This window comes from Neoarius graeffei, chromosome 25, assembly GCF_027579695.1.
Source record: "Neoarius graeffei isolate fNeoGra1 chromosome 25, fNeoGra1.pri, whole genome shotgun sequence".
Lineage (NCBI taxonomy): Eukaryota > Metazoa > Chordata > Actinopteri > Siluriformes > Ariidae > Neoarius > Neoarius graeffei.
This window is the reverse complement of record NC_083593.1, coordinates 38,853,711-38,867,609: the sequence shown is the minus strand read 5'-3', so window position 1 is coordinate 38,867,609 and position 13,899 is coordinate 38,853,711. Positions and strand designations below refer to the sequence as shown.

The 13,899-nt window shown below is 40.3% G+C and overlaps 1 protein-coding gene across 6 annotated transcripts in view; it reads right to left on the bottom strand.

Moving 5' to 3' along the window:
* Window positions 1–618: 618 nt before the first annotated feature.
* nrg1 (neuregulin 1) overlaps window positions 619–13,899 on the bottom strand; it is a 67,218-nt gene continuing 53,937 nt past the window's right edge. Inside the window, exons 1-8 of one of the 6 annotated variants that reach the window (XM_060908756.1) lie at window positions 13,486–13,685; window positions 12,628–12,766; window positions 10,858–10,925; window positions 6,070–6,172; window positions 5,813–5,945; window positions 4,182–4,312; window positions 3,532–3,723; window positions 619–3,390 (exon numbers count right to left, since the gene is read on the bottom strand). In XM_060908756.1, coding sequence (XP_060764739.1) covers window positions 2,727–3,390; window positions 3,532–3,723; window positions 4,182–4,312; window positions 5,813–5,945; window positions 6,070–6,172; window positions 10,858–10,925; window positions 12,628–12,766; window positions 13,486–13,525 — 1,470 coding nt within the window. In that variant the 5' untranslated portion in view covers window positions 13,526–13,685 and the 3' untranslated portion in view covers window positions 619–2,726. Of the gene's footprint in view, window positions 3,391–3,531; window positions 3,724–4,181; window positions 4,313–5,812; window positions 5,946–6,069; window positions 6,173–10,215; window positions 10,275–10,857; window positions 10,926–12,627; window positions 12,767–13,485; window positions 13,686–13,899 lie in introns of those variants that run through there. The other 5 variants (XM_060908750.1, XM_060908751.1, XM_060908752.1 and 2 more) reach the window with 5 other exon arrangements.

Sequence of the window (13,899 nt, the reverse complement as noted above, 5' to 3'; positions counted from 1 at the left end):
AGGACTTCTGTCCAACATGAGGCTTTTGCCCTACATGGAACCTTACAACTTTTGCAACATGGAGCTTGAAAGAGAAACACAGTGTGACAGGGCTCGTTTGCAAATTAATGTGTGTGCTTTGTCACGAAGGCAATTCAGAGTGTAGCTGTTTGCTCTCTATATCCGTTTCATGCATCCGACAGATGATAACCAAGTGGGTCAAGGTATTCAGTGATTACTTAAGGTGGAGAGAACATCAGGAATGTTGAAATGCCAACAGCACAGGAATTGCAGCAAACCGCACATGTCTAGGCATGTTTATGACACCAGTGAAACTCTTTCAGGGAAACGCCGACGCCAATGTACGTACGAAAAATCTCTCTGTACAGAGAACACTGTGGCATCTGGTGGGTCTGAATTACTCAGAGTAAAAGTGAAACTGGTGGGAAGTTCTTAATTAGGCTTTTTTTTGGCATCATATGTGTTATTCTCAGGACTGTTTATACTATGTAGTATAACATGTAATGTTTGTATTCAATTTCAAAATATTCAAATAGCCAATCCTAATTTCCATGAATTTAAAATTAAGAATCTAATAAAAAGGTAAGCAGCTGCAAACACTTCAAACCACACAGTATGTTTAGTATTTCACACAATAGTAGATGAACATGGAGAGTTCTTTAATGAAACGTAGAAGAGTAGAGACACCTGCAAGTCTGTGACTTCCGCAATGGGTTCGACTGACATCTGTGATCATGCACATTTAGTGCAATACATGCCTGCAATTGTCCTTTTGTGTGTTCATGCAGTTATCTGGACGATGGTTTATTTTGTGTTTCTCTTGCATTTGTAATGTAGTTGTAACAGTGCAGTCATGATCGACCACGCTGACACAGAGACCCAGGCAAATTAACATATCATTTTACACAGTATTTATATGAAAAAAAAAAATAACACAGTTTGATCTTTGAAAAAAAAATTTTTTTGTGTATAATTAGCTATTGTCATGTCACAAATCTATCAGTGGTAAGATGGATACAAACTGTTAAAGAAGTGGGCCAAAACCACAAACCTTTCTCTTAACTGTCTTACTTAAAGAACCCAAGCTGTTAGAGGTGTATTTACACAGACAGGCGTATCTGACAGACACTCCTTGGTTTGAAAGCAATGCATCATGGGGTATTTCCAAGAGGTTCTCTGTAGTTTAATGTTTTAGATGATATAACCATAGACTGATAATATAATCAGCTGTAAATTTATTCATATTGCATTTTACACTAGGTCTCCAACATTAAAATAATAATAATAATAATAATAATAATGATAATGTGGGAATATAATGGAATGGTGAAAAAGTGAAACCAGTCTTACATATACTGATTTTTTATATATATATATATATATGCTCAAACGTATATTTTCAACACTATTAAAATATAGACTATATTTGACTGACTATAGAAGGCCAAAGCAATAAATAAATAAATAAATAAATAATAGACAAAATAAATACTATAAAATGCAGAATGTAAATAGGCCAGATTTCGTGATGGATTTTTTTTTTGGATTATTTGAAGAAGAAAAACGAATAAAAACTTTCTCCAGTTTAAAAATTAAAAAAAACAAACAAACCCTGGATAAAGCAAACAAAGACTTGTTTTAGGGCGTTTTTGTTAAAATGAAAAATTAAGCTATAATTTGAACTGGATTAATATCATTTAAGACTTTCCGGCTCCTGGCACACTAAACAGGTACAACACAGGGTTTTAATAAAGTGAAATAGTATTCAGAGGCATTTTGTCCACCATTCAGGTTCGTTATAAGTTAGTGTCTGCGTTTGCCACTGAGGCGTGTGTGGTTTTTTTTCTTTTTTTTCTGTCTGACATCATTTTTTAGTCTGCAAAATACAGTTAAGCGAGTGAACCTGTTACACAAGTGATCACATCGGTAAAATGAAACAACACAACAGACACTTTGGAAATAATAGAACATTGTACAAGAATATTGATGGGTGAATGCTTACATTTTCTGCCGTTTACTTTACAATGTGTAGACCAGCTTGTATATTGGTGCTGTACCTTCCCCACAATGCATTACTGTGAAGCCAACGGATGTGTTGAATTATTGACGTAGTGAGCCATATATTCATTCAGTAACAGGCAAACTAGACAAATTCAACTGGCTTGATTCATAGCTTTCACTTGCCCAATTACTAAATTTGTTTTCTAGTGCTGAGCTTTATTAACCTTGTCACCAGCTGAGAAAGAAGTAACCAACAGTAACGAACTTTAATTCAGTTGTATACTTTGAGATTAATTTTTCACTCTTTTTTTTTTTTTTTAAATAATTGGTATGCATTTTTCAACTTCATATGCCGACTGTAATCTGTAGCAATGTTAGATGCTGGCTCAAGGTCATGAATATATAGCTCAGTGTCATAATGCAGTTTCCTTTAGTTCTCCATGCTGAGATTAAAGGCACCATTGATATTGTTTCTGCCTTTGAAATACTGAGACCATATATACACACATTATATATAAGGAATGGCACTTTTTTCCAGAAGCAAAACACATTATATACACACATTTAATTTATAAAAGACTTTTTCGCACTACATAACTAAAATAAAAGTTATTTTTTAATTTCCCTCAAATACTTAATTTATAGAAAATAAAGGTTTAGTGTTTATTCTTAGTATCTTACAAGTATCCTTTTACTTATTTTTTTTTTCTATGGCATGTTCACTTTTACACAGCAATTGGATCTTGGTTAGCCATTACACTGGCTAGTCTGCTCTGTAGATCGTCTTGTGGGGAGAGGCGCAGTGCGGCGTTAGTCCTGCTGCTGTCTACAAGCTCCAGCCCCAGCACAGTCATGCCTGCGACCCCAGCGTTGTGTATGAGGAACGGCGTGTCCTCGGCCATGCGCTCTTCCTCTGCCTCGCTCTCTGAGCTGCTGCTTTCAGAGCTGCTTCCACTCTGCTCATCCTGACTGTTCTGAGATCCGGCTTTTGTTCTTTTAGAGTTGTGCATGGCCGTGGGGCTGTGAGGAGTAGATGTGGGTGGAGCAGAGGGTACGGAGTCGTCCTCCTGCATTCTCTCATGCTGCTCGTCTTCATGGATGTGTAGCGGGCTGGGTGGAGGGCTCATCTCGTCCAGGCCGTGGTTGTAGTGGGCTGAGTTGCGGAGCTGCTGGGCTCGGCTGGGCTCGGATTTCTCTCTGAGCCGCGGCGGGGTGAGGAACAGCAAAGGGCGTTCCTCCTCACCTGATGGACTCATTGCCATGGAGGGAATAGAGGTTGCCAGGCTGGGGAGAGGTGCTGACATTTCAGAGGGAGGAGAGGAGGGCGTTGCTGGGGAAAGCAACTTCACAGGCGAGAGGCGTGTCGGTGTTGTCACAGTCGAAACATACCTTACATAAAGAGGGTGAATTTCAATTTTATGAATAACTTAACATCCTGCTGGTAGAAGCATCTTACAAAAATACTGATGCGCCCCCCCCCGGAAATAAAAACAAAAAAACAAAAACCCATCAGTGTTAGCTTGGCTTTACCTCTCACTGTATGGAGATTCTTTGTAAGAATCTGTTGTTTCTCTGGAGTTTTTTACATAGGCATTGACATCTCTGGCTCCTCCAGTGGCATTTAGACGCCCGCGGTGACTTGGAGTGCCATTCCGGCTGTTTTGTAACCCAGGGACTGCACGACTGTCAGACACCACACACTCTGGCTTTTTGTTACTCCAACTAATGTCACATCAAAAATAACAAATCAAAAGAACTGGCATTTACAGGCAAGCTTATCTATTCAAGCTTGTTAAATGTTTTAACAATTTAAATACGGTTACACAAACAGTACGACTGAGAAGGCACAAAAACAAAGAACATCTATGCGACACTAGTGCAATTTATTTTTCAAAGACAAAACCTGATGCTGATAATTACATTAGCTCTTATGATTCAAGCCTATTACACGATCTGCCTTATTAGACATGATGAATGGCCTCTAAATCACAGTTTATCTTTCATCAGTCATTTAATTAATTAAAAACTAATTTCCTTCTGCTGGAATGCAATCAGCATTATTCATATAATTTAACATCCAACCGTCTAATGCTTTACCCATTTAGAGAGTTTCGTATAAAGCCTTGGTGTTTTCAGTCTATGGTCTGGCTACACTCTCAGAAAGGAAGAAAACACTGTACCACTGGCTGAGGCTGGCAGTTATGGCGGTAGGAGGCTGAGTCGGCGATGTGTACTGGCTCAAGGTAAATGAAGTTTCTGTTTCCTTCTCGATCACGTGCTGAGCAGGGACGGAGTTTTCTGATGCATACTGCTGAAATCAGAAGAAATCAATAGAACGTGAGCACGTTATGCATTACTGTCGGTACAGAGATCTCTACGCCTGTTAAAAGGGCAGTCATGAAAAGCATACCTGTCAACCCTCCCGTTTTTCCCGGGAAATCCCTTATTTTGACTTATTTCCCGCTGTCTTCCCGTTTTTTTTATCTTCCCGAAAATATCCCGTATTTTGACATTATATAAAAGTCCCGTATTTTCACAATATAAAAAAGTCGGTAGGTCCAGAATTCATGACGCGCCTCTGACAGGAGTTTACAGCAGGAAGTCGGGCCATGAATTCACGTCCCCGCCCTCTCAGGCATCAGTCATTACATAACTACGTCCGGAGGCGAGGCTGAACAAGTGATTAGGTCCAGTGTTGCCAGATTGGGTGGTTTACCGCCCAAGTTGGGCGGTTTCAAATGCATTTTGGCGGGTTTTGAACATATTTTGGGCTGGAAAACGTCAGCAGTATCTGGCAACACTGATTAGGTCTGAGGTGAAGATGGCGATGCTAATAGCTAAGAAAAACATTAGCCTCTCTTTCTTTGATGATTTCAACAAGTGCGTGGCTGGAATGTTCCCAGACTCTTCCATCGCAAAGAAATTTTCCATGGGGAAAACGAAAGCCTCCCAAATAATCAAAGGTAAGCTACACATGTTTACATTAAGTATGTCCTGGCTAAGACCTCATAAATAGCCTAGTGTAAACTAATTGGTGTATTAACTGTTTTATCCACTCATTGTCTATTTTATTTTCTATCTGAAACTTACCCATTTTAAATCACTCTTGGTTTAATATTTTACATTACTCTATCTATCTATCTATCTATCTATCTATCTATCTATCTATCTATCTATCTATCTATCTATCTATCTATCTATCTATCTATCGTTCCGTAGCCATGATTATGGTAAAACCATAATAAATCGCAATGGAATTGAATTTATTGACTGGTTATATAATGACCTTTCTTATTTTAACATAAGATACGTATTTTAGCCCTTAATTTGGGAAATAACTGGTACCACTGAAAGCAAATAAAAATAAATGTATAGTTTATTCACAAATGCACTCTATAAACCATACGCATATTGAGTTTGGGTCTTGGCTATCACCAACATGCACCAGAGTACAGGAAATCACAAATACTAGATAGAAAATTGCCCCCCATTCAACTACACACCCACTTTTGGTGAAGGGTATGACTTTCTGAAATTTTCCCTTATTTTGAGTTAAAAATCTGGGAAATATCCCTTTTTTTCAAACCTCAAAGTTGACAGGTATGATGAAAAGAGACTTTTCATCTTGTACGCACATTTTACTTAAAACGCCAGCGCTTATTGAAGGAATTTTGTTCATGTTCTTGTGACACTACAGACATCTTGGAACACAGAAATCCTCTGATGGTCATGCAGACTAGATTTAATTGCGGCCTGATCTCATTTCAATTAAGATATAGAACAAAGGGCCAGGATGGGTGCATCCACTTACATCAACAAGCTGCAGGCTTTGTGGTGGTTGCTGGAGAGTTTGGGGATACTGCGGGCCATTGCCTATGTCAGCCATGGCATTTCGCTTCCGTATACTCTGCCTCAAGCGATCATGCAGCTTTTGCCTCTGTTTCCTGCTCGAAGAACAAACACAAATCTGCTTAAAACCACATCTCAGTGCTTCAAATCTCAATACAGGAATCATTTATAAAATACACACTGAACCAACGTTTAAATATCAAAGGCAAATGGAATTACTTTGTTTTGCAGTAGGCCACCACACACATGATGCCAACAACTAGGAGAGCAATGCAGATGCCTGTTATTGTTAATATGCGTTTCTGATACAGCTCCTCAGCTTCTGGAAAAGAGGACAAAGCTTTTTTTTTTAAACAACCCCACAACAACATCATTTCAAAATAAAGTTGCATTTCACATTTAACCTGGACGACTTGTGCAAATTAATTCATGTTACATCATTTTATTTGCACAAATCTCACAAATATATTGTATGTTTTATTGTTTTAATTAGTAGAGTAGGAATGCATCCGGATGCAGACTGATCTCAAGATGTAGTTGTGCTGACGAGATGGTATTAATTAAAAGTGAGTTTGAATATCATTGGATCATCACTTTAAAGGCATCCTCTGAAATGCATTCCTATGAATTCCCGGTAGAGCGGGCATACTACTTACATACACATTTGGGTTAATTATGCTGTTTATGGATTAAGAGCTTGAGGGTTGTATTCAATAAGACCTCAAGTCAGTGAAACACTTTGTAGCATCTGCAGAATCAAAGCAGCAGGGATAACGCATGTGACTGTTTTCTTGGTCATATACTGCTTTGGCTTGCAGATGCTACAGTTTTTCCACACGCAAAGGCTTTAGGAAACGGGACTAAAAGAGCAGCAGCACTTGGTCACAGGGCCTTTATCAGGCTGGCAAAATGACAGTCATATGCTACATGATTCAAATCAAAGTCCTACACTGATGGAGCCATAAACTTTTGCTTTATATCAATAACATCAACAGAGAGCTCGAAAATACTCTCTGTATAGAGAATGTTTGATGCCCTGTGAGCAAAAGCTGTTGCCAAAACTCAAAGTGTCCTGGTTAACAATTTATTAGTTCTGTTTATTGGTAGTAAACATCCTCGGAAACAGGCACACGACACAACTGCCATTACTACGTATAGAAAAAATGCAGGTACTTTGTTTAAAGGATAGAAGACTAATTGAAGAAGAAAAAAAAAGAGAAAAAGTTGCAGGATGAAATGGGCTGATGAGAGAATGAGGAAGAGAAAAAGAAAGATGGATGGAAGATGTTCAGCATATCTTGTGCAACATGCAAAAGTTGGAGGGATGCAGAGGAACAGAGCAAAGCAAAGACTGAAGGGATCTGCACATACAGCATAACCATGGAGCAATTCATCTAATACTAGAGGTGTGTGTGTGCGCGCGTGTTGAACAGAACATGTCAGAGGTCTGTATGAATAATTGAGGATATCCTTTACTGCCATTCAGGCTGCTTGTGCTGATGCGCCCCGTGTATCAGGCACTCCCGAGCACTGATGCAGCACTTAAGGTTTAAAACAATGGAAGTATTGACTATTCTCAGAGATTGGGATTTCAAAGTCCTCATTCTTTGAGCAACTGTAATGTTGTGCAATTACAAAATAAAGCAATGTGGAGCAAAATCGCATCTGTTATGGCTGTATGATCCCTTCAATAGCAAAAGGAAACTGGCTAGAGTTGAAGGAAAAAGGCTCAAGCTACTAGTCCTACAAGTCTGCAAACTAGAAGGAAGGAACAATTCATACCCATAAATTCAATCCCATGATGTTCTGCCGAGGCAGAAAAGATGACAAAAAGAAAGAAAGTACAGTTGGTTGGAGATTTGAGTGATAATGTTGTAATGATCACCTGGCTAAGCAAATATTTAGACAACTGCAAAGCACTAAGCAACTAGAACCCACACGCCGGAGCATCTTTCATCTTAACAATACATTGTCCAGCATGTATCATTACTGTTCCCAATACATTTCATGGCTGCCGGTCATAAATTAGTTATGAATTCAGTAAAATAGCATGCACATGCAAACATCACTGTGCTTGCATCGTGACACAGATTGGCCCTATTCTTTGAAACAGAAGCGAAACCTGTGTTATTCCACTGGTAACACCACCACGTCTTTCATGCTGTTAGGGACATGACATGCATCTTTCACTCAAGTACAGTATTTAAACCCTTGAGTGAGATGAAACCATAAGTCACACCAAAATCAAAACCAAAAGCTTTCACTGTTTTCGCAGCCATGCTATTCATACATGTTAAGCTATACATACAGACCCGACAACATGTATGTTGTATCCTATGAAAATATACACTCACCGACCACCTGTTCGTTCACGCAATTACCCAAATCAGCCAATCACACAGAAGCACAGGCTCAATGAAACTGTACAACTGAAAACCAACCGCCTGATCTTTTTCCAGTTTTCGGCTGTCCAGTTTCGGTGATCCTGTGTGATCCCACTGTAGCCTCAGATTCCTGTTCTTGGCTGACAGGAGTGGAACCCGCTGTGGTCTTCTGCTGTTAAGCTCATCCACGTCAAGGTTTGATGTGTTGTACGTTCTGAGATGCTTTTCTGCCCACCACAGTTTTTTTTTTAACAGTGGTTATATGAGTTCACGTGGACTTCCTGTGAGTTCGAACTAGTCTGACCGTTCTCCTCTGACCTTCCACATCAAGAAGAAGGCGTTTTCACCCGCAGAGATGCTGCTCAGTAGACGCGCCATGCTGTGTAAACTCTAGAGTTTATGTGGGACTGAGTGTGAAAAGTTTCGGAGATCCGTAAACCAGTCTGTCTGGCACCAAAAACCACGTCACGACACATTTCTGATATTTGGTACGAAGATTAACTGAAGCTCTTGATTGTGTGTGTTGCGTTGTCACCACACGATTGGCTGCTTGTTGTATAACTGCATAAATGAGCAGTTTACATAAAAGTGGCTGGTGAGTGTATTTGCAGTTATTGAATTGAATAGTCTTGATTATGGAAAGAAGAAAGAGAGCGTTTACTGTTTTTAAAATGCTTCATTTGAATACGGGGTTCAGTGACCACTGATAAACAACTGTAATCCTCTTCATTGCAGCAGTAGACATGAAGTCACTAGTTTAACCAAAATCTGCCTGAATTTAAATAATTGCACCTGGGTTTTTTCCCCCACTAAAAGCGATTGCTTAATGATTTGCTCTTGTGGAGGAATTGCTTGTATGCCTAGGATTGCAAGTCAAGGTGCTAATAAATATGCTGTGCAGACAGCCGCAAAGTACAGCTCTGCTGCCATGCTGCTTCAGCAGATGCTCTTCCTCCATGGCCTCAATCACACTTCCAGAATGCTTTGAAGGAGAAAAAAAAATGCTTTGGCAACATAACAGGGAAGACATAAAATAATTAGCAACCCAGTTATAAACTGCCATAGGTGTTGTGCTCAACAAGAACTCACTAGTCATACTGCACTTCTGGTTATGGTCCAACACCAAACTTATCATTGTGGGGTATGGACAGAACAGCAGTCTGTTTCAGTCCAGAAAACTTATTTTAGCTTCAGTACTAAAGTGGAGGAATAAGTCCGAGTTCAGTGGTCCGCTGCTCCATTTTTGACTGAAAGTGTCAGCTTTAAAGGATTTGTTCAGGTGTATGTTGGGTCCTGTATCTCCGAAATGGGCCTTTAAAACAAAGTTGTTGCTTCTCATCAGGAAAAAATGTGACAGTTAAAGATGATCTTACAGTTCAGGCAAGTTCGTACTCAAGCTTGCGGCACAACAGATATCGTATGTCACTCAGTAATAACACTGTGTGAATTTGGTCAAAGACAAAATCCACTCCTGTACTGACGACATATTCATCAGTTTTGATGCAAGGACTTAGCTGCTGTTCACCTGGCTACAAGTTGGCTCTTCGGCACTTTTGGTTTGTGATTTAAATTTTTTGGTCTCTGCAGAATCAGTAATAAATCTATATTGCATAATTTGGCACAAAACACTCCTGTCTGATTCTTTTGTGATATTTACAACTGATCTCTGTTGCAGAGTAGAAATGGCCTTACTCTTCTTACTTCATATAAAAATAACTTTAGTTCATCTGTTTTCAAATTGAATACATGTTTCTATCCACTCCGTCCCTACTCAGGTTAATATTCCAGCATAACAAAACTAGGTTAAAAAATGCTAAACATGCGAGGAGTAGGTATGGTAAAGGACGTACAACAAAACCCCAAAACAGCACAGAAAACTCCCTGATCTTTCTACCAGGAAAAACAAAATGAAGCAACAGGAAATAGCGTTGATTGAGCATGCTTCAATCCAAGCGCAGACAGGAAAAGGAAATAGACGTACTGTAGAAGCTGGCCATTACGTAGTTTTGGCAGCGATCACCAGTAAACTCATTTGGGCACCTGAGAGGGAAACAAAAAAGTCATAGAGAGAAGAGAGAAGAGAGAGAGGAAGTGAGTGGATACCCGAAAGTTCTCCCCGTGCCCATGTGCATTTCTGGTGTTCTCTGCAAAATGTGTCACAAACATTGACAATGTTTGTTGAAACACACTCTTCCCAACTATTGGCCGAATCACAGTCCCAAAGTAATGGTATGGTTGGGTGAGATTAATTTCCAAGCGATTAAGTTGTCCAAAAACAAACCAATAAATAAATCACGCAAATGAAGGAGGATTTAAGAAATCAGAATGCAGTATCAGCACCATGCGAACAAAATCGTATCAGCAACTGGTCCAAATGTCCTCCAATGGAGATGGCAGTAGCCAGTTTTGATGCTCACTTCAAATTAGCAAGAGCAGTGATTAGCGGCTTAAAGCGGCCTGTGCCACACACACATTTCCACACCTGTCCACATCTAATGGAGGGGACAGATGGACAGTTATGAGTTATGGAGACTGTGATTAGGGAAATGGTAGGAGGAGAGACGAAAGCATAAAACACCAGCTATGCAGCATGCGCTTGGGGAGGTTCAGTGGCTGCACATACGTTCTTGCTTTGAGACTCTGACAGGTTCTTTGATTTGACAGCGTTTCCCTGTGAATCCTGGAAGGCACCTGAGAAAGGGGGCAGGGGTGGTGGGTAAGAGGGAATGAACACATCGAAAAACTGACACTAAACACAGAAAATAATGTCTAACAGCAAAGCACGACAAATTAGACAGCATTTACATTATAACATTTATAAAATGGCTTTTGGGATATCGTTTGATGATCCCAAAACTGACTTATAAGGAACAACTGTATTTCCTGGTCGGTGGTCATATTTAAAGTTTAGGTGGGCATTAAGAGTGTAGTTGGATGCCAAGACCGGAGCTTTCTGGAAGGCCATCTGCTCTCTGATGACAGAGTCGGGCTTTCCAAAGCTCTGATAAAGGGAATCTAGTGGCGTGACTGGCACAACCTCTGAGTCCTTCCAGCTGTGCCTATTATAGGGTCTTAACAGCTGGGACAGCTGAGTCTCTCAGCAGAGAGTGGAAAAGAGAGACCGGAAAGAGAGTTAGGAAAGACATACGAAAAAGAAAACAATGTGTGAGTTCTGAGAAAGGCTGAGAACAAATAACATTTAAATTGTAATAGCATGGAATTGCAACATGAATATTCAAGAGCGAAAGAGACATGGACACTTGAAGCTTCTTCTGAAAACACTTCAAGATGGCCGACTCTCCTCTGTGTCAGGGTTCATCTCCTGACATGTGTATCAGACTATTGAGATCTCAGCATTCTCTGATCCCTGGAGACTCAGGCAGCAAGCCTGCTTCCGCACAGTATAGACGTACGGGGAAGGAGAGTGAGAGAGATGAAAATGAATGACAGAGACAGGCACGCTTTTCTTCTTGCCCGCTTTGTCCTGCAGTGTTTGCAGAATGAAAAGACACACGGCAGCAGTGATTTTCTGCTTAGTCACGGAAGTATTTAATATTAAACCCAGTCTCTCAGTGGACTAAAAGTCTTATGTATTGGAAGGGCACAAGCCAAAGTGTCTCCTTGGCAAAGATAAGCCTCCTGGTCCGGCGTGTCAATCGAGAGAGGCACTGCATGAGGGTGCAAGTCATCAAAGCTTTTTCTTAATGACACTAATGGATCCACACTTTTGCAGATCACTGGAATATCCGAGTGTGTGAAAAGCTGAGACAATATTCTCTCTGCGTCATGTCTCTATTGTATGTTTCTGGAACGTAATGAAAAAACTAAGCGGTTAATCTGCAGTAGATCTATCTGAAATACTCTGTAGTGCTGAGATGGCCCATAACCTTCATCTGATGTACAGTAAAAAAAAAAAAAGATATACAGCAGCCACTGCTGATAAACTGTTACTTTTCTCTCTCTTATTCGTTTATTCACCAGCTCCTTCATTCTACAGCAGGTCTTTCCCATTCTTCCAGTTTAATGTCTTTATTCTCAGCACAGCATGCCAAGTTTTCACCCCTGGAATCTTCTTTCCTGCTTGGTAGGGGTTTTTGGGGGGAAAGAAATAGGGTCGTGCCACCATTTCCCAAAGATCTGTTCATGTATGATTTTACTACTAACAGATGCTGCATTGTGCTGGATCTAAAATTAGATGTAAAGCATGGAAAGGCCTCTATGACAGCACTTTACATTAAACTCAGTAATGATATCCCTTTAATAAACACAAGTGACAAAATAGATTCCGATATATTCCAGTTATGTGAGCAAAAAACTGTAGTCTTACGTTAGACTCTTTAGGTGTTGTATGATCATTTATTACATGCATGTTATTTCCACCCTTTCATCTTACCTGCAGAGGTGTTTGGTGCTGTTTGGTGTGACATTCACAGTTAAGCACTCGCCCCCATTCACGCAGTAGCTCTTCTCCTCTTCTTTGCAACGTGTCATATGACTAGACGTCTTGGCTGACGCCGTGGTGCTGGTGGGAGCTAAAGAAAGAGACAGGACAACTTAGCGTTGGGAGAAACTGTTTTTTGTCTTCTTTTTTTGGCTTAATTCAGTTCTAGGGTAAAGGAAGACTGGTTCAAAACCTGCATCTGAAGGAAATGGAGGCTGAGCTGCCCTACTGAGCGCAGCACTCACTGTGACACCAGATCTGCTAGCTCCTCTACAAGGACTTTGCAGAAAATGACACCCACATTATGTTTGAGCCCAGTGTCCTTCATTGTTGCCAAATAGCTTGCTGAATATTCGAGAAATATGAGAGGACAAGGACTGCACTGACAAGGCTTTTTGGTTTATTGATGCGGCGCAAATCAATGCATACTGCTTACCTTGAAGCCCACATATCCCTGCCTTGAATATTATAATAGCAATGTGTTCCAGGATGCGAAACCAGAAACTCGTAAACAAAGCAAGCACTTTTTTAAATGACTGAACGGCTGCACTAATCATGATCAGATTCTGATATAAAACCAAGGTTTTTTTTTTTTAAATGGAAAAAATAACCGCGATTTTCAAAGGTTGGAAGCCTTTAATAAAAATCAAAGAGAGTGTCGCACAATATACGCTGAAGCATGCTGACATTTGAAGCTGTCTAAATGACTCAAACATGATAAGACATGAAAATGAAATGTACCAAAAGATTAACTGAACAGATTAAAAGGCAAGACAAAGCTGTACGACACTTTAAAAGAGCAGGCGTTACCTGTAACACGTCGTTTAGGTCTGGACAAATGGAGCCGCATGTCTTCTTGCCTGGCTACTGCTACCCAGTAGGGATCAATAGTCCTGATCAAAGTCTTCCTGATACTGGACCGCACCAGTGTGGAAGCTCAACACTCAACATTTTTAAACAAGCCCTTCCTGCTCCTGCTCTCAGCCTCCCACCCACGTCACACCTGGCACAGGCCTGCTCACGTGGAGGCAATGCAGCTGTGCGCAAGCAGAGACGTGTCCAAGTAAATGAGTTTGTATCTTGGCCAGAAAAAGAACAAATATTTATGCACAGAGCAATGAAGCAATGACGTTTGGCCCACTTCCTACCACCATATTCACATAAGTAGATGCTTCCCCTTAAAATGATCAAGATTAGTGACAAGGCAATGCCGTGCCATGGCCT